We start from the raw sequence: 25433 nt of genomic DNA on the forward strand, positions 1-25433 counted from the left end.
AGGTAGGTGAGAGACAAACGGTTGCGTTCTTTTGAGTTTCTGCTTAGGTTTTCCAGAGGAGGCAAATCAGATTTTTCTCAGTGAGCAGAGGAATGACTTTGAATAGAATTAGAGGCAGGTTTGGCCTAAGCAGTTCCCAGTTTGACTTCCCCTTTTAGCTTAGTGATTTGGGGGTCCCAAGATTTATTTTCCTTTCACAGGAGGAACTCTGACTTTTGAAAAAAAGATCTGTGCTGCTCTCTTATCTTTACTCACATCATGGCACTCATGAAAAATGCCAATATTTGCATGATACCCTTGGGAACTAGATACAGCTGCTTGCTGTGAGAGTGACTGGCCAAGGGGCCTGAGGCTCTGATCTCAGAAGCAGCCAAAGACTCAAAGTGTGTCGGCTTGCCTTACCTATTGGAGGCACTCCAGCGGGGAGGTACAGCTTCACAGGATGCATTTATGAAAGAGAACTAAACTTCCAGCTAAAAGAGATAGATACTTTCAGAGAGAGAGGGAGAGACAGACAGAGACAGAGAGAGAAAGAGAGAAAGAAAGAAAAGCACGGACAGCTTTCCTAGTTCTTCTGCCCTCCCACTATTAGGTGTAGGGCAGAGTTTCTCAACCTCAGCACTATTGACAGATAATACTTTGTTGTGGAGGGCTACCTGTACATAGTAGGATGTTTAGCAACATCTCTGGCTTCTACCCATTGGATGCTAGAAGCAACACCCAACCTCATTTCCCAGTCATCACTGCTAAAAGTATCTCCAGATGTTGCCAAATGTTCCTGGGGCCCAGAATCGCCCGCAGTTGAGAACTGCTGGTGTAGGGCAGTCAGTGGTTCTCAAACTTGAGCATGCGTTAGAATCCCCAGGAGGGCTTGTTAAAACAGTGCTGGTTCTCTCCTCCCAGCCTCTGATGCACTAATTCTGGGGCAGGATCTGAGATTTTTCATCCTTAACAAGCTCCCAGGTGATGCTAATATGGCTGGTGGATGACCCCGCTTTTGAGAGCCACTAATGTGGAGAAGAAACACTTGAGTTAGAAATCAGGCCACTTCAGTTCTAATTCCATCTCTGGCTGTGATTGTGTGACCCTAGGCAAGGTGCTGCGTTTTTCTGTTTCTTTGCTCAAAGTGAGGAGATCGGACTGACGCTTTTCTTAGGTCCCTTACCATATTAATGAAATCTATGAAACTCTCATGTTGTTGCGTGTAACACAGTGGTTCTCAAGGTTTGGTTCATTCAGTGCCTGTTCTAGTGTCTGAAGGCAACTACTCCTTTACCCTTCTTTTTCTTCTGTATTCAGTATTTGCTGTAGGGTCCAAGAAAGAGTTGAATGGCTTGAGAAGGAGGCTTAGAAAATAATCAAATGCCCATTTTTTTCATGGTAGTATGAATATATCTTTTTAAAAAAACTGCATTTTCAAATGTAGTCAGTCACCTAACAAATCCCAGTGTGGCATTAGCAATCCATGGGAAGGTCTTAATCAATTTGTCCTTATACCTATTAGTTTAAATACCATAGTTGTAGGTTGGGTGTTGGGGCTTTTTTGTAAGAAGGAATATAAGCAACACTGCAAGACTCATGAGATGAAATGCAAATAGAACTTTTTGAAACTAAGAAGCCGTGCTATTTTAGATGAGGAAAAATACACAGCTTTGTACATTTTAGTAGGAAATCAGAAATAGAGGAGGCCTGATTATCAGAAATTGAATGTGAGAAAGAAAAATTAGCTTTTTGAGGAAACAAAACACGTTTATCTCATGTAAGACTTCTTAGATTACAACTCTCTTAGGCATATGTTTGTGCAACTTCTTTATGATTATGTCTGCCTTCCCTCTACCTCCTTCTCCAGTGAGAACATGTATTAAATGAATGTTTTCATTTTTAGTACTTGTAGATTAGGAAGGGGTTGCATGGTCAGCATTGGGACCTAGACTCCATACCTTAGGCTCTGAAAACATGGGAACTCCTGCTCTCTTTGAGAACACACCCGTGTGGCCTCATTTCAGATGTCCATATTTATTCCACTCCTTGGTTTCCCTACCTTCAAAATAAAATATCTTCCATCTTGCCTTGCCAGTTAGATGCTTGAAATTCCCACAGTATTCATTCATGTAGTCTTCATTTCTGAAGCCCTCACTGGACTAGTCCCCAGAAATTGCCTTCCTTACTTGGTTTCTTGAAAGACACTTTAACATGCTAAAACCTTTGGAATCCATTCATTCTTTCCGTTTTTTTAGTCCATTCAATTTATTTATTTGTTTATTCAATCATTCCAGTTCGCTGACCTCTGTGGAAAATACAAATGTGAAGAAGACATTCTCAGATTAATTAGATTTCTTTTTTGACTTCATATTATTGTTGATGAAAGGAGTCAAACTGTAAAATATTTTAGGAGATTTATTCTGTGCCAAATATGGGTGACCATGGCCTATGACACAGCCATGAGAACATGTGCTTAAGGTGGTCGCGGTACAGCTTAGTTTTATATATTTTAGGAAGGCATGAGACATCAATCAAATACATTTAAGAAATACATTGGTTTGATTCAGAAAGGCAGGACAACTCAAAGCAGGGGCTTCCAGGCTGTAGGTAAATTTAAACATTTTCTGGTTGAAAATTGGTTAAGTTTATCTGAATACCTGGGATTAACGGAAAGGAATGTTCAGGTTAAGATAAAGGATTGTGGAGACCAAGTTTTATTGTGCAGAGGAAACTCTCAGACTTCAGAGAGAGCAGGTTGTAAAATGTTTCTTATCGGACTTAAAAGGGTGCCTGGCTCTTAGTTGATTGTCTCCTGGATCTGGAAAGGAAGGAAGAAAAGCAAAGGGAAAAGAGGGGGTTCTCTATAGAATGCAGATTTTTCCCACCAGATACTTTGCAGGGCAATTTCAAGGTATGGCAAGGAAATATATTTTGAGGTAAAACATTTTGATTTTCTTCCTTGTTACGCCAGAGTCACTCAGATTGGAAAGTAAGTCACGATATACAGGGTTAAAATAAAACCCATCTGATGAGAATTTATGGTTTGTAGGGCGTTGACTCCCTAGACCCCTTAGGTAGGAATTTGGGCAAGATAAAAAATCAGAACTTGGTCGTCATTATTGTGCTAGTTAGTGTGGGTTGGCTTTGTTTATTTTTTGAGACAGAGTTTTGCTCTTGTTGCCCAGGCAACAAGATCGTGCAGTGGCACCATCTCAGTTCACTGCAACTTCCACAATTCTCCTACCTCGGCCTCCCAAGTAGCTGGGATTACAGCTGCGTGCCACCTCGCCCAGCTAATTCTTTGTATTTTTAGTAGAGACAGGGTTTCGCCACGTTGGCCAGGCTGGTCTCAAACTCCTGACCTCAGGTGATCCACCCGCCTTGGCCTCCTAAAGTGCTGGGATTACAGGCGTTGAGCCACCGTGCCCAGCAGGTTTTTTGTTTGTTTGTTCGTACCTCTGTAGTGATTTTGGTTTTGACTTCCAAGCATTGTTATATTGGAAAGAAAAGGGTGACAGGGATGGGTTTGTGAAGATGAGGAAATTAGGGTTAATTATGGCAACTGCCTCAGAATAGCCAGACCTCTAAGGAATTTACAAAGCCTGTGAATCAAATGTTCCGTTTTTCATCTTTAGGAGATCCAAAAGTGAGGTCGTTGGAGTGAATCCAGAGAGGCACTGAGGACTGGAAGTTTTGGAACATAGTGCCCTCCTCAACTTTGGATTTCAAGTTGATTTGTCCTAAGAAAACTAAGCAATTATTTATGATTGACTTTATTCACTTGAAGATTTTTATAAAGAACATGTGAATGAGGAAGATACAAAAATGGGCCAGATAGGAAAGAATTTTTTATTAACTAGTTCATTGGAATAGATGATAAGCTATGTTTAGATATTTTGAAGATTTTTAGAAATGTTATCTAAAACTTGGAGAAAAGGCAAAAAGATTATTGTGTGCCCTTTCAGTATCACTCAAAAGCATTTATTTGGAAAGTCCACTGAAGGGACATAGAACATTCCTGGAGAAGGTAATTATTTGACTGACTTTTGAATAGAGTTTAGACTCTGTAAAGTTAGATATTAATTTATAGAAAATTGATGTTACAAATGATTTTTGTCCAGTAGAAATTAAATGATTCCTGTTTTAATAGAAAAGATAACCTCAAAGATGATGGTTTCATTGCTCTGAAATGAAACATTAACCAGTTTTGTATCTAACTTTGCAAGATTAATCAACCTTTGACACATATATACTAAATATTTTTATGAGAGCTGTGTTTTTAGCTTTTTGAAAATTAGACTTCGACATAATGAGTACATATTGAGCATATAAGAATATTGAGCACATAAGCATCTTGGATGGCTTAGACTATTGCCCAAGAGTAAAATTTTGACTAAATTGATTATGAGATTCTGTCAGCCCTGCATTCCTGTACTTGTGGGTGTTTATCCATATTCTCTTGGTCACTTGGATAGTAAGTTGCTCTTAAGGATAATCTAATTATATGGCCTGGATGAAGACTTAAAATTCCTGCCTTATCAAGATCTCAAATGACAAAAGTGGAAAGGGATAATTTCTTTTGTTGTTGTTAATAATAGTACCACTGTTGACTTTTGTATAGCACTTAAAATTTACGAAAGATTGGCACACCTGTTATTATATTTGATCCTCAGGATTTCTGTGTGAGGAAGCAGGATAGGAATTATTATTTACAACTTAGAGGTGAGTAAACTGAGATGCTGACAGATAAAGTGTTTTGCCAAAGGACACTCAGCTGTTAAGGAATGGAGCTGGGACCACAGCCCAGCTATTCACACTCCAGGTTCATTCAGCAACTTCATAATGGAGCCAGGGTTCAAAAGGGACATTGATAAGAACAGTGAATTGAAGTGGAAAAAAATCTAGTAACACTAAAGGAATAAATAGAAAATCCTATACCCCAGCTTCATATACTTAGTATTGATTTACCATTGCCAACTATCATTTCAGCTTTTTTAGGTTATAGGGTCTGTTTCTAACTGTTGGAAAGGCCTGAAGTGCGTCTGAATCTTCTTTGACCTCTTCTCCCGCCTCGGGTGGAACAGTGCTGGTCACATGGCAGGTGCTCAGTATATATTTATTGAACGTATGTATTTGCTTTACATGATTTTATCTTCTTGATTATTCCTTTCTTCCTGGAAATACCTTCTTAATTAGCAAATTTCAGTAAATCAGGGTGACACTGGAGCAGCTGCACTTGCTTATTCAAAAGGGTAATCTGCCCTATTATTTGATGCTTGTACTGAAAAGAGGACTGCTGACTTAATCTAATTTCATCTTTTTATTAAATCTCTCTAAGTCCACAAACCATTGATTAATTAACTCAACAGATGAACAATTCTGTGTGCCAGGCCTGGGGAAAGAATGGTAAGGATGAGGCAAGGGCCCCCTTTTCATGGAGTTGACACTTCCTTTGGCTTATGGTCCTGGTGGTGGTTTTAGTTTTTCTCTTGAGATGTTTTTGATCTTGGCTCTGTTTCATTAGTAATCTGAGAGCCACATGAAACAATTGAGTTGTGAGAAAAACCGTCTCTAAGACTTACTACCTATGACTAAGAACTGCTGTGCCTTGTGAAAGCTTAGGACTAAAACCAAGGTCAGTGCTAGTGGACTCCCCACAATTTCAAAATAGGATAATTTGAGGATAGTGGCCCAGAATTGTAATGGCTTCCTTTTGAAGCTGTATTTGCATACCAAGCATGCTGTTATTACTTAGATTGTGTGTATATTTCTTGTCTGATGGAGGTTGTGGGGAGTTAAACCCCTCAGGCCTCACCTTCTAGCCATTCTAGTTCCATCCCCAGGGACTCTCTTTGACTAGGGTCCCAAGACACGTAGTGAACTGAGTTGTTCAGCATAAGACAATGTGTGAACATTTTAAAAATGGTTATTGATTGTGATAGGAATTCAGGAGTTTTAGAGATCAGTTGAGACTGGTTTTGGTCAGGAGGGCAACTCGATGGGTTTTTGAGGCATATTTGATAATATTAGCTACCATTGATTGTGGTTAATGTGTGTAAGGCACATCACAGCATCCCCACAAAATACATGCTGTCTTCCCCATTTTAGGATGAGGAAACTGAGACTTAGGCTGGTGAGAATTTGCCCAAGGCTTCTCAGGGAGATAGGAGTAGAACTGGATTTAGAATCATACCTTTCCATAGCCACTTGTGGAGAGAAGGTGGAAGCACTATGGATCCGGGACCAAGGGTCCCCTGGCCATTGGAACGATCTTTGATTGGGCCATGAGAAAATAATAGTATTTTTAGTCATGTTCATAGCTGATTTCCATTTGTGGCTCCTTGTGTTTCGTCTCCACACAGCACAGATGGAGGTGATATGGTTAGGGTGCAGAGTCAGTGCAGGGCCATGCCGAGGGGCCAGGTTGGCAAGTTTGAGAGTTGGGTTGAAGCATAGAATGGTCAGATTGTGCAGGAGCCAAATGCCAAGTTTGGGGGCTGAGACTGTTATGCAGACAGTGAAACAGAATGGTAGGTTTGTTTTTTATATTTTTATGGTTACATAGTAGATATTTCTATTTATAGGGTACATGAGATATTTTGATATAGGCAGACAATGTGTAATAACTAATTACAAATGGGGCAAATGGGGTATCCATCACCTCAAACATTTATTATTTGTGTTGCAGACATTCCAGTTATACTCTTTTAGTTATTTTTAAATGTACAATAAATTAGTGTTGACTGTAATCACCCTATTGTGCTGTCAAATACTAGCATTTGATTCTTATTCATTCTAACTATATTTTAATAGTTAGATAAAATATAATCAGTCCCCTGCCCATTGGTTACCCATTGACATCCCCAACCCTTCCCAGCCTCTGGTAACCATCATTCTACTCTCTATTCTACTCACAAGTTCAATTGTTTCAATTTTTAGCCCCTATTCTAATTTTTAATTTAAATTTAATTTTTAGCTCTCATTCTACTCACAAGTTCAATTGGTTTAATTTTTAGCTCCCAGAAATGAGTGAGAACATGTGAAGTTTGTCTTTCTGTGCTTGGCTTATTTCACTTAACATAATGACCTCCAGTCCATCCATGTTTTTGCAGATGACAGGATCTCATTGTTTTTTATGGTTGAATAGTACTGCACTGCGTATATGTACCACATTTTCTTTATCCAGTCATCTGTTGATGGGTACTTAGGTTGCTTCCAAATCTTGGCTATTGTCAACAGTGCTGCAGTAAACATGAGAGTGCAGATATCTCTTCAGTATGCTGATTTCCTTTCTTTGGGGTATATATCTAGCAGTGGAATTGCTGGATCATATGAAAACTTTAGTTTTAGTTTTTGAGTCGTGGGTTTTTTAACTGGTGATTGGTAGGGTTGAAAACTGTGTGCAGGAAGGGAGTAAGACAGGCAGGAGATCAGGTAGAGGCTAGAAGGGTCTTAATTAGGGTTGTAGAAGTAAAACCAGGGAGAAATGGGCCTCTGAAGACACTGTTGAATTCCTCTTATTACCGCTCAGCCCCCTGGCCATTGGAAAGATCCTTGATTGGGCCATGAGAAAAGAATAGTATTTTTAGTCATGATCATAGCTGACTTCCATTTGTGGCTCCTTCTGTTTCATCTCTACACGGCACAGAAGTGAATGTGCATATTAGTAAATGTTGAAATAGAGTTCTTTTTTTACTTGATTGGCACATTAGATTCTGTTCAGATGCTCAGTCTTTATTTTGCTTCACGTCCATCATGGCTGTGTGCCCACAGCCTAAAAAAGTGGCAGAGGAAATGTTGATTGTAAGGTCTCAAGTCCACGGGACATCAAGGCCTTAAACTCTCTGTTTATTGGCCTCCAAGTGAACTGTAATGAGATTCAGTACAAACAAATCATAAATTCCTTTTCTTGGACAGTTGACCATTTGATATGAAAAGACATGGGTTGCAAAACTAAGGTACTGGTTAAGCTAAGGACACTTGTTTAAAATATTCTCATTTAGCTTTCCCACATTGTCAGGAACCCAGGGACATTTCCTGTTCACGTTTGTGTTTGTATCAGTGTCTCCATGTTTGTTTCTCTGGAGAAGTCCCGGGCAGCTCACATGTCCAGTAACTGCAGATGAGTGTTCTGCCATGGCAGTACCACTGGGGGTAGGGAGGGTATTCTTAGGAATGAAACTAGAAAGAGGAAGTGAATCCAGATTAACTAGGGTGAGTGTGACAGTTTGTAGCTGGGAGAGCCCCACAGATCTTTAGCGCCGACAGGGACTGCCAGAGTCATTTAGGCCAGTGTGTTCAGGTTGAGCCTGTCCTGGTAGAGAGAGGGAAGGCCTTACAGCAGGGACTCTAGGGCCCCTCCACCCTCTTCAGCCAGAACTATTCTACTTTGATCAGTTGTATGTATTAGGGTTCCATGGAAGTGTTATTTTTAAAAATAAGACAATTATTAGCTGGGCACAGTGGCTCATGCCTGTAATCCCAGCACTTTGGGAGGCCAAGGTGGGTAGGTCACTTGATGCCAGGAGTTCGAGACCAGCCTGGCCAACATGGCAAAACCCTGTCTCTACTAAAAATAAAATAAAATAAAAATTAGCCAGGCATGGTGGTGCATGCCTGTAATCCCAGCTACTGGGGAAGCTGAGGCACAAGAATCACATGAACCTGGGAGGCAGAAGTTGCAGTGAGCTGAGATTGCATCACTGCACTCCAGCCTGGGTGACAGAGTAAGACCCTGTCTCAAAAAAAAAAAAAAAAAATTTAATTATTTATTAATTTAAAAATTTAACATTTGGCTATTCTTTCATGGTACAAAGGGAAATTAAGTCCCAGAGTAGGAATGTGCATTATCTGAGCCTGAGTTGTTGGTGAATGGCTTGGAGTGCCTTTAAAAAACAAAAACAAAAACACTGGGCGCGGTGGCTCACGCCTGTAATCCCAGCACTTTGGGAGGCCGAGGAGGGTGGATCACGAGGTCAAGAGATCAACACCATCCTGGCCAACATGGTGAAACCCCGTCTCTACTAAAAATACAAAAATTAGCTGGGTGTGACAGCACGTGCCTGTTACTCAGGAGGCTGAAGCACGAGAATCACTTGAACCTAGGAGGCAGAGGTTGCAGTGAGCTGAGATTGCGCCACTGCACTGCAGCTTGGCGATGGAGTGAGACTTCGTCTCAAAAAACAAACAAACATCAGGCCTGGGCAAAAGAGCGAGACTCCGTCTCTAAAACAAACAAACAAAAACAACAACAACAAAAACGCACATTATGTGGTCACAGAAGTGCCTTTTTGAGCCCTATTCCAGACAAGAGTGGAGTTGTCAGGAGTCACGGACCCTCACATGTTTCTGTTTCTGACACTTCGGTGTTATCAGTAATCAAGTGGTCAAGGATTTCTAGCCTTTGAAGCAGACTCGGTTCCCATTTGGACCCCAATGCCATGTCAACTGAGGTGTCTACCTCTCACTTCCTGGAACAGTTGAGGCACTTTTTTTTAGCCCTGGCAGTTCTCTTGCTTGGCCATGAAATTTGGGGATTCACCTGGCCAGCTACATAAAATAGCCTAAAAGGGTCAGTGTCCCACCACCTCTGCAGGGCCACAGGCTGCCTGACAGTCTATCAAATAAGTCCTCTTCTGGAGGCAGCCTGAGCTGGTTGGATCATTGGTGTAAGGACACCAGGAGAGCATGTTGGAGTTAGCTCAGCCAGAATCCATGTCGTTACTCTGCTACTTATAGCTGTATGACCCCGGACAAGTCACTTAACCACTTTGGCCTCTGTCTCCTATTAGTAAATTGCGAGAATCTCTTAATATTATGTGTAAAATGAGCTTGGTGCTGGGATTTGATTTTTCACCATTTCTACCAACTGCCGTCTACCAGGACCTTATGAATTGCCCTGAAAGGTGCTGGTTATACCTGCAAAAGGAGAGTCTTCAGTCACTGGTGGAAAGCAGGCACAGAGTCTAGAGGTCTCCACAAAATTAAATGAGCCACCCATTGAGCAGAGAGGATACTTCCAAGGAGTGGTAGTCTCTTCATGAAGAAGAACCACCCAGTCATCAGAGCTGTCCAGTTAGAGATCATCTTATGAGATAATAAAGCTGATGAAGATATTTATGTAACTTAATATATTTGATAAAGAACTTTCCAACTCCTACTTTATTGGTTTCTTGCAACACTCCTATGAGAGAGGCGTGGGCAGTATCAATATTATTCTGGTTTTATATAGGGTAAATCCAAGGCCTAGGGAATTTAAGTAGCTTGTCAATGATCACAGAGTAAGTGGCAGATCTGGGACTTAAAACTGAGTTATTTAATGACTTGAATATTTTGTGTTTCCTGTTATTATGATTCTGCCAAGAAGCTGCCATCACCAGAAGGTCTCAGGCAGATGCTGGTCATGAATACTGCAGAAGGCATTTCAGATCAGCTTAGGTGATTGCTGTGTGGTTTGGGGGACCACAGGATTCCCCCAGACACCTCCCTCACTTGTCAGTCTGCCTCGTTTGGCCTTTGTCGCTGCATTTCTTTGAGTCAAGACCTGGACTCTCTTACTTCTCTTCGAGACAGAGATAACTGTATGAAGAGTAATACATTTGTCCCAGAGCACCTTCGTGCGAATGCATGTACTGGACCACTCTTCTCCCTGATAAAAGCTGAGGCAAAAGAGGTTCATTCAGCAAACCTTATGTGAATAATTCCTTTTTGTCAAGTGCTGTGCCAGGCATTGGGAATACAGAAATTAACTTCACACATTCCTGTCCTCAAGGAACTCTTAGATTTGCAGGAGAGGCAAACACAATGTTGGATGCCATGCAGGTGGCAGCCAAGGAGAGAGAGCAGCGCGCTGCCCTGTGGGAATCTCAGCCCCTTGGAGAGGGAGCAGTGAGGGAGCAGCACGTGGGCAGCAGCTCACATTAGGGAGCAGCAAAGAACCTCATCCAGCTGGTCCATGGGCCCGAGAAGGGAAGTCCTGACAGATTTTGGGAACTGTGAATGTCTAACTGAATTTGGGGGTTTGTGAAGAGTTTTCGTGGAAGAAAGAATTGGAGAAATAAGACTTTGTATGTCATGATGAGGCGTAAAAGACTTTATTTCTTGAGCTGTGAGGAATTAGTAATGCAGGGTTAAACAGAGGCATCAAAATCAGAATTAGTAACTGGGTTTCCTTCTTCCACCCCTTCTCTAAAAATCAGCCAAAGCAATTTTCTTAAGGCCAAAGGCTGAGTGAGGGACGCTGAGGGCACACCCAGGCTGTGTGAGTGGGCGAGGGGAAAGGGGCAGCTTCAGGCCACCTTTTCCAGGTCGATTACAGTTAGTGACTGATGACACTGTGGTCAAGGGAGAGAAAAAACATCAAGAGTGACTCATAAGTTTTTATTTGAGATCTGCCTTGCTTATTTCACAAAGAGTTGCAACCTGAATGCTGAAGATTTTCCTTCACGGCGAGTCTCAGAATACAACCTCAGCTCATTTGCCAAATCTTGCCAGCCTGATAAACATTTTTCTTTTGGGGGCTGGCATCTCGTTTCCTTTTTCTTCTCTTCTGAAATGATTATAGCAATTCTTGTACTTCAAGGAATTGGTGAGAACCTGGTACATACTATATACTCGATAAATGAATAATCAAATAAATGAGATCACTAATGAGTCACGTGTAAGGTCACACTGGTCATGGTAAAGTGGTGGACATAAAATGCGACTTTTGTGATTCTGAAGCAGCTTATGCATTTGTGCTAAAATAGTGTTTGGTAGTGGAATGGTAAAATACAGAATTCTGCAGAATTTTTCAGTACTTACGTTCACATGTAATGTTGGTCATGCCTGAGCTTATAGCAGCAGCAGCCACAGGAAGATGAGGTAATTAGGCAGATCACAGCAGAACAGGTTGCATTCTCATTCCTTTCAGCCTTCTGTCCTCTCTCCCCAACCTGCACAGTTCTGGTAGGGGGTGGGATGTGTTACATGCTTTACCCAGGATCCCAGGCGTGCCCTGGGTTCGACTTCTTTCTCTAGACTAATCCAGTTCCCAGCCTGGAGCCTAAGCATACACTGCATTAATCAGACTTGCTGGAATGATCACATGGTTTTCTAGCTGCCTCCCCTGTTAGCTGCTGCTTGTCAGCAGCTGGCAGAGCTGGAGGCTGCAGGCCCCTGTCTGCAGAAAGCCTTTTACTTCAGAATATTGGGGGGTGTGGAAACCCCGCCTCTTTTTTCTGCACTTTGCACCATCTGACTAACTAAATGGTTGTCCTCCATACCAAAAAGACTACCACACAATCTAAGGAAATTGTCTCTGACTAGGTCATGTTTGCATTTGAAGAATTCAGGTATGTTCTGGGCTTTCTACATCGGTCTGCTGCTGGCTTTTTGTTCTCGCTAGGTTTTTGCTGTGTAATGACAGCTTAGGCTCTGGCTGGTTCTCACAAAAAAAAAACAAGGTTCTTTTCAGCGTGTGGTGGGGTATATCCCAGTCATGGGGGTGGGAGGTGCAGAGGTGGTGCAGGTCAGGGGTGTTTACTGTGTGCAGAAGTGCAGCGTGGATAATTGGTCTGATCATGGGTGAATTTGTCCAGGACCCCACCTTGTGCCTTATTTGAGCTGCTGTTGCTGGTGTAGAGTTTGTGAATACAGAATAGCAACTGTGTGTCCAGAATGAGTCTCTTGCTATCTTTTGTTTTTCTTCCTTTGTCAACTCATGCAGTCTAGTGCTCTTTTTAAAAAATGCTAATTGTAGCAGTGAAGGTGAAAAATTCTGCAAGTCTGTCTGCATAGTTGAGATTTGATTTTGGCTCTTCTTGTCTTCATTATTTTTAGTAGTAATCTCATCGCCAGGCTGTTTTCTGGGAAGTGCCCTGATAGTGTTTTGTTAACAGGGCTCTTTGCTTTCCTGTGCTTTTCAGCTGCTGTAATTATTAGTGCTCCAAATTAGATCTTTTGTGAATCTTACTCCCTCTCTTCTCCAGGAATCTATCCCTGGATATAAGTGTGGAAAGGGGTATTCCAATGGAAAGAGTTTCTAAGAAATGAAAATAAAGGAGGCGGAATGGGAGGGTCATCAGATTCTTCTTGTGCATATTTCCACCTCTCCGGAACATATGGAAGAGAGTGTGTGTGTGTGTGTGTGTGTGCGCGCGCGCACACACACACACTTCCGAGCTCTGAAAGCTTCTCATTTTTCAAATGCAGTTTTTGTGCATTTTAGAACTGAGCATAAATTCCATATTGATGGGCAAAGAGTGATTGTGCGGGAACCTCAGTTCTACCTCTCCGGGCCTTTTTTGTTCCTCCAAATGTTGCTGCAGTAGACATTAAAACAATAAGAGAATAACCACCTTTCATTCTTCTAAGAGAAAAACTACAGACCTGTTAGCCAGTCAAGGGAGTAGATAAGAGGATCATTAGATCTCCACAAAGAAAAGTCGAATCGTAAAGGTTGTCCCCTGCCCTTTTCAGTAAACTTGATACTTTGGATTCAGGAAGTTATCCTTTGTTTAATCATTTGTCTCTGCATTATTTCTAGTGGCCTGGGTTTGTGACAAAGAAATTCTTTTTATGTGGCAGTGTGCTGTGGTAACATGGGCTCCTGCCCTTACAGAGTGACCAGAACTTTTATAATAGCCCCATTAGATGACTAACAAGAATTTATATAACGTCTGGCATGTTACAGTAGATAGGCCCCTGGGTTCTAGTGTCTGTTTCAAAAGTAGCTTTTGTGATCCTTGTGAGAGTTATGGAAGCGTTCTGTAATTTGTAGAAAGTAGCGCAACTGCATGGTTCATGTTTTATTGTTAGCATTTACTCTAGATGAAGTACCCCTATCTACCCTCTTGAGCAGAGCTTGGAGCCTTTCATTACGTTTCATGGTTAGGGAAGAGGGTTATGTATCAACACATCCACTCCCATTGTGGTGGGCTTCTAATCTAAGGGTCAAGAGCTGGGTCTGATGAGGTGGGAGAGGGTTGAATTAAAGGCCATTGCACTGATTGAGAAAAAGCGGCCATCATTATGAAGGGTAGACCACAAAGGGGAGGGCTGTTACCTCTTGCTTCAAGCTTTTGCCTAAGCTGGCCCTGAAAAATTTTACTGGATGTGACTGCATTTTGTGACTGCTGCATGGTGCCAGACAAATGGCTTTCTTCTCTAGTCATGGAGAGTTTGTGTATGTGGGGGCCCCGTGATCATGGTGGGGCAACACAGGGACTATAGAGGTACCTAGCTTTTTAGCTTAGTTCAGTGGGGTTCTCTAGCTTTAGCGTGCAGCAGAGTCCCTGGAAAGCTCATTAAAACTCAGATTGGTGGACCCCACTCCCAGAATTTCTCATTGAGTAGATCTGGGGTGAGGCCTAAGAATCTGTATTTCTAACAACTTCCCAGGTGAGTCTGATGCTGCAGGTCTGGAGACCAGACTTACAACCATTGGCTTAGGAAAAGCAGAAGATTACCTTCATGGAGATGGGAAGTTTGAGGCAAAGGCAGGGGGGGGGTACGGGTAAGAAAAATTGAGAGCAGACAGAAGCAGTTCAAGGACAGGTACGTGAACCACCTGTCACTTGGGGAGGTCTTGCAGAGCAGTAAGATTATAAGCCAAGTTCTCTGTTTCTTTGGGATGAGAATCAGAGAACTTGGTTTTATAATCTCGGTGCCGTTATGAACTAACTTGGTGGGCTTGGCAAGTCTCTTGATCTTTCTTAGTGTCAGCTGAAATGGGGAGAGTGATTCTCACCAAGAAACTCCATAACACTGTTGGAATTAAATGGGATAATATAAACTTTATGAATTACAGCAGTTCTTCCTACATGAATATAAAGGGGGAAGCACATCCTGGGGCCGGCTCCATCAGGTTATCTACACGTGCCTGTAGGCCTCGTTTGTGGACACGCTCCTCCGCATATCCTCAGCCCTGAGAGCATAAGGAAGGGCCACATTCTTGTTTCTTTTTTTTGGAGACAGACTCTCACTCTGTCACCCGGGCTGGAGTGCAGTGGCACAATCTCAGCTCACTGCAACCTCTGCCTCCTGGATTCAAGCAATCCTTCTGCCTCAGCCTCCCAAGTAGCTGGGATTACAGGCATGCACCACCACGCCCAGCTAATTTTTTTTGTATTTTTAGTAGAGACAGGGTTTCACCATGTTGGCCAGGCTGTTCTTGAACTCGTGACCTCGTGTGATCTACCTGCCTCGGCCCCCAAAAGTGTTGGGTTTACAGGCGTGAGCCACCACACCCGGCTGGCCACATTTGTTTTTAAAAGGAAGTCTGATTTTGCCTCAGACGCATTTACTTATTGGACTATGAATTCCATGAGAGCAGAATTCATAAAAACAACAGAATCCTGCCTGTTTTTGTTTCCTTGGCGCCAACAACTGCTTGACACACAGTAAGACCTTAATGAGCAGTTGGTACAGTGCATTTTAACTAGAACTTAACAAGGAAAAGCAAGCAAGCTATCCAGCTAGCTCGGCACAGTCCTGAGGTCGGTGCCATGGTGCCACCTGGGCCGTTTTGTGTGCTGGTTCAGGAGAACATGTGGAAAAGCTGATAACTGATCTCCTGAGAAAAACGTGGTGTCCTCAGCACACCCCAATTGCTGGAGTGCCAGAGAAGTCATCACGTTTCATTAAGGAATCCCTGCAGATGATCTCACTCCACAGCGCACTGATGGTTGTCATGATTTACTGCTGCCTGGGTCCCACGCCTGGAGAGTAATAGGAGCTTGAGAGGTCGGGCCAGTGTTTTACAGCTGCCTAGGGGATTTTTGCCTGCCATTGCCTACAAGACTATTGTTCTACCACCAGGCAAGCTGTTCTAGCTGGCTCTTGGGGTAGACACAGGTCACTTGTTCTTTTGCCTTTTTTTTTTTTTTTTTTAAATTTTTTTTTTTGGAACACAATCTCGCTTTGTCGCCTGGGTTGGAGTGCAGCGGCGGGATCTCGGCTCACTGCAACCTCCGCATCCCAAGTTCAAGCAGTTCTCCTGCCCTAGCCTCCTGAGCAGCTGGGATTACAAGCACCCACCACCAAGCCCGGCCAATTTTTTTTTTTTTTTTTTTGAGATGGAGTTTCGCTCTTGTCTCGGGTTCAAGCAATTCTCCTGTCTCAGCCTCCCAAGTAGCTGGGATTACAGGCATATGCCACCACGCCTGACTAATTTTGTGTTTTTAGTAGAGACAGGGTTTCTCCATGTTGGTCAGGCTGGTCTCAAACTCCTGACCTCAGGTGATCCCCCTGCCTCGGCCTCCCAAAGTGCTGGGATTACAGGCGTGAGCCACCGCACCTGGCCTGATTTTTGTATTTTTGTAGAGACGGGGTTCAACCATGTTGACCAGGCTGGTCTTGAACTCCTGACCTCAAGTAATCTGCTCACCTCAGCCTCACAAAGTGCTGGGATTACACACATGAGCACCCAGCCTCCTTTTACCTTTTTTAAAAACTTTCTTAGACTTCCTTCTACTGAACTGAAAGTTTTAAGTAAACATTTGCCTGTTTCTACACACCACAGAGACTGTCTTGAGCATTTTGTGAAATACCATGTAGTTTTCCCTCTACCTCTGGACCCAGAACAGTGCCTACATTTCCTTACCACCCCAGAATGAAGAGTTTTAAATGTGACTTTTTTCCCCATAATCCGTCAAGCGAGAATGGAGCCCAAATCAGAGACCTTTGTTTCTCAGAACTCCTGGTATTTGACTTATTCCGATTTATTTCTGGGAGGAATGTAGTGTACCAAGATCTGAAATCCACAATTGTTATTTGTTAGTCACGTGAAAATGGAAGTTACTATTTTGAGTCTGTTTTATTTTTAAACAAAAACATCATGGAAGGGTTTGAAGTTCAAACTCTAACCAATTTTCTTTATTAATTTAAATTTATATCTAGTCTTGGGAAATGTGATGGTTTTTCTTGCCCTTTCACTGGAATATTGAAACAAGTCAAAATGAGTAGTATTGGGGAAGACCTGAAGTTGGCAAGGCTAAAGAACCATCCAAGTGTCAAGAGCCCAAGCCAGCTTGGTCTCTCTCATTTTCCAGGCTCCTGTAGTACCTTGAAGAAACAGATGTTTAGTACATTGATCTGAGCTGAGGAAATAAGTCTCAGATGAACAGGAGGTAGAGACTGGGCCAGGCAGGGAAGGGGAAGGAAAAGAACCTTGATCATTGAATACCTGCTGTGTGCCAATCACTGCTGATTGCTTTGCCCAAGGTAACTTTAACTCACATAAATGAAATGGACTCTCTCCTCCATACCACTCTAGCCACGTGGGCCTTGTGCTCCTCCTCTAGACCTCTTCACTGGCTGTATCTCTGCCTGGATTGCCCTGCCCCCAGGCAGCCATGTGGCTTGCTGGAGATGAAAACACAGTCCACATCAGAACTTGTCCTAAACTCTGGGCCCATATATCCATCTGCTTGTTTGATGTCACTACTGGAACCCTAATTAGGCATCTCAAACATGTCTCATACGGTCCTCCAGCTCTTTCCTATCCCTTCTTCAGTCTTCCGCAGCCCAGTCAGCGGCAGCTCCGCAACTCCTTCCTTTTAGTTGTTCAGTCATTCTTGACCCCTTTCTCCTACTCTCCACATCTCGTCTCTCATCCATCAAGCAGTCCTACCAGCTCTGTCTCAGAATATACACCAAATCCAACCACTTCCTACTGGCTCTACTACCACCAGCCTTGTCCAAATGCCAGCATCTGAATTGCTGCAGTAGCATTGTAACTGCCCTCCAAGCTTTCTGCCTTGTTCTCTAGTCTCGATTTTTCACCCATTTTCCTTTTTAAGATAAGAAGTCAAATCATGTCACTCCTGTTCTCAAACCCCCACCTCCCCTCCCAGTAACTTCCCATTTCACTGAGAGTGAGAGCCCAAGCTCTAATGGCTTACCAGGCCTGCTCAGCCCTGGCCCTCTTATCAGATTCCATCTCTAACAGCACCCTGTCTCCTCCACACCACTCTAGCCTTACCGGTTTATGCTGTTCCTTGAACACACCAGGCTGCCTCCTCCTTGAGGCCTGTGCCCTGACAGTCTCTGCCTGGATTGCTCTGCCCCCAGGTGGCCATGTGGCTTATGCCCTGGCCTCTTCCAGGTCTCTACTCAGATGTTACCCTGACCTGTCTTTTTAATATCCCTCTCCCCACAATGGGCACTCCCTTTCTTTTTACTCTGCTTTATTTTTTGCCAGATCACATATCACCATCTATACACTGTAGCTTTAAATTTTATATTTGTTATTGTTTACCTCCCTTAGCAGAACCTAAGTGCCACAAGGATAGGTTTTTAAAAATACACAGTTGGCAGTGCGTGGTGGCTCACGCCTGTAACCCCAGCACTTTGGGAGGCAGAGGCAGTTGGGTCACCTGAGGTCAAGAGTTCAAGACCAGCCTGACCAACGTGGAGAAACCCCTGCTAAAATACAAAATACAAAAATACAAAATTAGCCAGGCATAGTGGCGCATGCCTGTAATCCTAGCTACTCGGGAGGCTGAGGCAGGAGAATCGCTTGAACCTGGGAGGCAGAGGTTACGGTGAGCTGAGATCGCGTCACTGCACTCCAGCCTGAGCAACAACAGTGACACTCTGTCTCCGAAAACAAACAAACAAACAAAAAAACACAGCTGTGGTGGGGCACAGTGGCTCATGCTTGTAATCCCAGCAATTTGGGGAGGCTGAGGCGGATAGATTGCTTGAGCCCAGGAGCCCCAGATCAGCCTGGGTAACATGGTGAAACCCCATGTCTACAAAAAGTACAAAAATTAGCCGGGCATGGTGACACATGCCTGTGGTCCCAGCTGCTTGGGAGGCTGAGGTGAGAGGATCATCTATCTGAGCTCAGGAAGTCAAGGCTGCAGTGAGCCAAGATCATGCCACTGCACTCCAGTGTCTCAGGAAAAAAAAAAAAACAACAACACTGTTGTATCCATAGTGCCTTGCATACAGTAGGTATCTAATAAATATTTGTTAAATGAATGAAAGAAATGAGAACAGATGCTCAGAGAGGCTAAGTAATTTGCTTAAAGTCACCCAGCTGTTAAGGGAGCCAGTCAGTTTCAGTTCAGTCCCTCTTTCCCAGATACTATGTGCCTGAAATGCCATTGTATAAATTGACCCTCTGTCTTAACCATCAGCCCAACCTTTCAGTCTTTCCTGTGGGCTCAGAGCTTGTCAGGTGCCTGGCACATGCTCCACAGATGTAGGAAAAGTAGGGAACTTCTAGAAAAGGAGCAGAAGGCCCACCTGGGTAGAATGACCTACCCTCCTCCCAGTTCCCACGGCTCTTCCATCCCATCTCTGTGTAGTGCTTACTACTGTGTAGTTGTGTGATTATTAGTTTCTCTCACATCTCCTCTACCAAAGCATGAGCTCCTTGAGGTCAGAGAGAAGGTCGTCATCTTGTATCCCTACCAACTACTGCTGACAGCATACTCTCAGCTCTGGGATGTATTATTAAATGTCTGATAATGAAAATACTTTGAATTAAGTAAGTCACAGTCCCTAACTGTGGGAGCTATGATCCCTCTCTGTCTTGGATCCCCGGGGCCTGTTGGAATCCACCACCATGTGGATCTTTGGTAGATGATGGTGGGAGCACTGGTTGGTGGAAGAACGCAGGGGGCAGAGAGACCAGGGAGAGAGAATAGAGCAGATAAAAGGGATGGACAGACCTCATTGACTTGACAGTTTCACCTGGTGTCCGTCTGACAAGCCAAAAGCAAGGTGTTATTTGGGGAAACTATTTATTTATAAAAATTTTAATTATCATAGATACTAAGTATACCTATTTATGGGGTACATGTGATATTTTGATACAAGCATACAGTATACAATGTGTAATGATCAAATCAGGGTAACTGGAATGCCCATCTCAAGCTTTTATCATTTCTTTGTGTTAGGAACATTCAAATTACACTTTTTTAGTTATTTTGAAATGTACAATAAATTATTGTTAACTCTTGTTGCTCTATTGTACTACCGAACACTAAATCTTATTCCTTCTGTCAAACTGTATTTCTGTACCCACTAATTATCCCTCTTTATTACCCTCTTCCCGTTACCCTTCCCACCTCTGATAACCATCATTCTACTTTCTATCTCCATGAGTTCAATTTTTTTTAGCTCCTGTATATTAGTGAGAACATGCAGTATTCGTCTCTCTCGTGCCTGCCTCATTTCACTTAACATAATGTCCTCCAGTTTCATCTAGGTTGCTGCAAATGACAGAATTTCATTTTTTCTTATGGCTGAATAATATTCTACTGTATATTTATACCACTTTTTTTTTTAATCCATTCATCTGTTGTTGGACGCTTAGGTTGATTTGTATCTTTTTTTTTTTTTTATTTAGATAGAGTCTTGCTCTGTTGCCCAGGCTGGAGTGCAGCGGCGTGATCTCAGCTCACTGCAACCTCCACCTCCCGAGTTCATGCAGTTCTCGTGTCTCAGCCTCCCAAGTAGCTGGGATTACAGGCATGCGCCACCACGCCCAGCTAATTTTTGTATTTTTAGTAGAGGCAGGGTTCCCACATGTTGGTCAGGCTGGTCTCAAACTCCTGACCTCAAGTGATCCACCCGCATTGGCCTCCCAAAGTACTGGGATTACAGGCATGAGCCACCGCACCCAGCCTCAATTCCTATCTGGACCGTTGTGACTAATGCTGCAGTAAGCTTGGGAGTAAAATCAGTCTCTTCAGTATACCAATTTCCTTTCTTTTGGATATATATTCGACAGTGAGATTGCTGGATCATATGGTAGTTCTACTTTTAGTTTAGTTTTTTTTTTTTTTTTTTTGAGGAACCTCCAAACTGTTTTGGAGTGTCCACAGTAGCTGTACTAATTTATACTCTCACCAGCAGTGTACAAGGGCCCCCCTTTCTCCACATCCTTGCCAGAGTCACTTATTGGCTGTCTTTTTGATAAAACTGTGTGAGATGCTATTGGGGTTTTGATTTGCCTTTCCCAGATGAATAGTGATGTTGAGCATTTTTCACATACCTCTTGGCCATTTGTATGTCTTTTGAGAAATGTCTATTCAGATCTTTTACCCATTTTTAAATCAGAATATTTGTTTTCTTTGTATTGAGTTGTTTGAGCCCTTTATGCACTGGGAAACAGATAATTTAGTTCTTAAGATGGCAAAGCAGATATACTTAAAAATACCAATCTATTGGCCGGGCGCGGTGGCTCACGCCTGTAATCCCAGCACTTTGGGAGGCTGAGGCGGGTGGATCATGAGGTCAAGAGATCAACATCATCCTGGTCAACATGGTGAAACCCCGTCTCTACTAAAAATACAAAAATTAGCGAGGTGTGGTGACACGCACCTGTAGTCCCAGCTACTCGGGAGGCTGACGCAGGAGAATCGCTTTAACCCAGAAGGCGGAGGTTGCAGTGAGCCAAGTTCACGCCACTGCACTCCAGCCTGGCAACAGAGCGAGATTCCGTCTCAAAAAAAAAAAAAAAAAAAAAAAAAATCTATTCTTCATTATTAAATAAGCGTGCAGTTGTTGAGTTTTACTCAAAGTGAGGCAGTGTTGTAGATCTGGAGTCCCAATATTTGGCTCCATTTCCTGTAAGAGAAATGTAAGCTATGACTGTCACTTTATTTCTCTAGGCCTTAGTTACCTCACATGTAGCAAAAGGACTATTTTGAGGATAATGTATAGGAAAGAAGTGTATAAATTATAAAACATTGCTGTATTGTTTATGTATTTTACATTTTGTAATCAGTGAAAGTTTAATCAGTTAATGTTTAACAGATTCAAATGCCGTGTTTTAAAAACAGTTTCTGTTATCTCCCATTCCTCTTTGCTTAGTGTAATAGTAGTTGTTTATGCTAATAACAAAAGAAAACAAAGAGGAGGAATTTAGCTGGGCTTCCCAGAGGAGTGAGTCCTGAAGCAGAATACCAACTTGGGTCTCTATGTCTCTTGCTGGCTACTTAGGGTAGTTTCAAACGTATCCTCAACTATGTTGGTTCTGAAAAGTCAGGCAATGGGTCATTTTGGAGGTAGGGATGTGGGAGGGCCCTTTTGATATTAGGATAACCATTCATTGAACAAATACTTCCGGAACATCTACTCAATATAAGCCACAGTAGAAAATGTAAATATGTGTAATCCTTAGTCCTGCCTCCAGGAACACTGTCCTCAAGAGGTGTGGAACAGACAGACCAAAAGCATGGAGTAGCAAGTAGCAAAGATAATACTAACATAGGAGATTGGGATAGATTCCATAGGGATACAGATAACGTGCTGTGGCCGGGAGGTGGACACAGTTTTGCCATAGTAAAAGTTAAAAGAGGTTTTCAGGAGGAGGCATCTGTGGGAGTGAGCCTTGGAGGGTATAGGATTGGGGTGGATGAAAATCAAGACAAGAGCTGTTAGTAGGTGTGTGGGAGCTGAGGTGTAGGAGCAGGGGGACAGTGTGCTCTTAGCCATGCTTTAGCTGATTGAGGGGAGAGTTTTTGCTGTCTTCTCAGGGTATAACCCAGGTCCATTTTGTCCTTTCCCTGTGACTGGTGACTTCTCTGCCCTGAAGTTGGCTACTCTGCAGAGATAAACATTTTCACCTCTGGAGAATAAGTAGTAGTGATGGGAAACCCTACTAGGTGTTTTGCCACGCTGCTAGCACCTTGACTTTTCTTATCACCTTGAGCAATTACTTAAGTTCTCTGTGCCTTGGTTGCCTTATCTGTAAAATGGGGCTATTACCAATCTCTGACAGTTACTATGCTAATTAAATGAGATTACCTTTTTTTTTTTTTTTTTTCTGAGGTGGAGTTTCGCTCTTGTTGCCCAGGCTGGAGTACAGTGGTGCAATCTCAGCTCACTGCAACCTCCGCCTCCTGGGTTCAGTGATTCACCTACCTCAGCCTCCCAAGTAGCTGGGATTACAGGCATGCGCCACCACGCCCGGCTATTTTTTTTTCTTTTGTATTTTTAGTAGAGATGGAGTTTCTCCATGTTGGTCAGCCTGATCTCAAACTCCTGACCTCAGGTGATCCTCCTGCCTCAGCCTCCCAAAGAGTTGGGATTATAGGCGTGAGCCACCGCGCCCGGCCGAGATTACCTCTATAAAGCATTTAGATACTCAATAAATTAATTCTTTTAATTTACTGTAAGCAGCAAAGCATTTTATAGACCCTTATCCTGGATTAGAAATTGCATGGGAGCCAGGAAAAAGGCTGATACATTCTCAAGCTAGAGTACTTCTAGTCTTCTCCTCTCCCTGAGTGTTCAGACTCAGAATGCCAGAAACCAGTCCTTGGAAGATAATCATGTTTGCTACTGAAATGTTTATGACACAGTGAACCAAACATGGTGTGACTAATCAGCTGAGAGCTTGGATCTTGGCTTGGTTTGCATGCAAATTCCCTGGTCTGAGAGATTAATAAGTTCCTTGCAGTTGACAAACTGGGACTACAGTGCTTTCTGGCTAATTGTGATAATACAACCAGAGCCCACCACCAAGTGACCCCTGGTTCTCTGAGTCTGCAGTGCTTCTGTACTCAGGCCACAGCTCATTACATTATTCATTGTTCTACGTTCCTCTGTATCCTATTTCATTATCCTTGGAGCCTAGTGTGATCAGTAAGTGTCTGTTGAACTAACTAGGACTACACGGGACAACTGTGATGTGTGAGGTCTCTTCCGTATAGGGAAGAGTGAATTACAAGTGAGAACTCAGTGAAGAGCACCCTTCCAACAATTGTAGCTATGATGTGATACATTCTGGGGTGGTTCTCCTGGACATCAAGAGAATCTACTAAAGAGCTTTCAAGAGTGACTTTCAACTTGGGAATTCTATGTAATCTTTCTCAACTGGGAAGGCCCGTTGCAATCTAAAGACAGGTGCCCAGGCCACTCCTCAAACCTCTTAAGTCCAAATATGTGCAGGTGAAACCCAGACATGTGCACTGTTTAAAGTTCCACTGATGATTCTGATGTACACACCTCATTGGAGTTCACAGGAAGAACCTGAGCTTGGGAACCTGGAAACCCTGGGTTCTAATGATGCTGCGTTACTTTATGTAAGTCACATAACTTCATTGGGATAAAACAGGAATAATATTTTATTTTCAGAGATGTTCAGAGAGGAGAATGGCCATGTGTGAGCTTTCATAATCAAGAGCACTGGAAAACGAAAAGTGCTATAACATGCTTTTGAATTCCACTGGCACCTCCGAAGGCAGATTGAACCTAGATGTGTTAGAAGTGTGGCTTGTACAGACTACAATGTTTGATGTAGAACTTATGCTGGTTCATGCTCTTTCTTGGGTTTGATACCTCAGTGACTAGTCACTGGGCTCTTCAGGGCATTTCGTAATAATTTACAGACATGAAGAATTATTTTCACTTCAGTCAGCCAGTTCAGATCCTGCCAGATGCCAGGGTTGACTCACAGTGCATTCTTTGCGACTACTCTGCCCCCCATCTTCATCAGCACGAGGCTAGAAGAGAGAAAAGACGATCTACTTTCACTTGTTGTGTGGCCCTGAGAGAAACAGGAACTCTTGGAGCTCTTTCCTTTTTGAAAATCAACTCTGGGTCCCATGTGCACAGACTGCACACCAGACACCAAGGAAGAGAACCAGGAACAAGGAATATGAGCGCCCCCCTGCAGGGCTCCCCTGCCTAGTTTTTCAGAAGTTACCACTCTTACTCATTTTTCACTATATTTGCTAGATCAGACAACTATGTATCAAGTCAAGATAGAGGCTTCCTAAGGGAGGTGAGGAGATGGATAAAAGTGGTGGTTGGATGTATTTTTATGAGCAGGGCAATGAAACATATTCTGTGATTTAAGAAGTGTACTCAGTGATGAAATTCCTTTTCCTGGAGAGAGGATGCATGCAAATCAAATGTACCTTGGAGCACTTCCAAAGCCACAGAATGAAGATTGTGTACTTTTATTCTCCACCTTTTTGGGGAGTGAAGGAATAGAGATTCCTAAGGAAGAGAAGGTTGACATGTTTTGCTACAGTTGATAAAATTCTTGTTTGTTGTCCTGGGCTGCATGGTTGGGGCATTCATGATGATCAGATCCCTGATATGAACAAAATACTAATCAATTCATCCCTACCCATGACTGAATGCTTAAACACAGCTTGCTTCATAGAAAGGTGGGATGAGAGGATGGTATCCCAGTACTTTGTGGATATAAAATTCTGTCCATTGCCAGGACGGCTTTTCATTGTTTTCTACAGGTGGAGTCCTCCATGGTCTGGCTGCAGTCTCTTGAAGCTTGGCTCCTTCCGCTCCAAAAAAATGATTTAGTCTGGATCTGCACTCACCACTTTGCTTCCCCATTTCCAAACCTTGTTTTCTTTCCATGAAATCCTCTAAAACCCAGCCCTGTGCATGCAGTATTTCTTCAGGAAGCCTTTTCTGACCTCTACAGCCCACAAAATTTCTCTTTTTTCTGAACTCTCCTACAACACTTAAGGTACATAATA

General features: G+C 42.9%; 1 protein-coding gene across 6 annotated transcripts in view; it reads left to right on the forward strand.

The window, feature by feature from the left end:
- EVL (Enah/Vasp-like) overlaps positions 1–25433 on the forward strand; it is a 172694-nt gene that overhangs the window by 35754 nt on the left and 111507 nt on the right. Inside the window, 1 exon segment of one of the 6 annotated variants that reach the window (NM_001132696.1) lies at positions 12118–12314. The exons of 2 other annotated variants lie outside the window; for them this stretch is intronic. In NM_001132696.1, the coding sequence (NP_001126168.1) occupies positions 12292–12314 (23 nt within the window). In that variant the 5' untranslated portion in view covers positions 12118–12291. 6 annotated transcript variants of the gene reach the window in all.

This window comes from Pongo abelii, chromosome 15 (assembly GCF_028885655.2).
Source record: "Pongo abelii isolate AG06213 chromosome 15, NHGRI_mPonAbe1-v2.0_pri, whole genome shotgun sequence".
In the NCBI taxonomy this organism is placed as follows: domain Eukaryota; kingdom Metazoa; phylum Chordata; class Mammalia; order Primates; family Hominidae; genus Pongo; species Pongo abelii.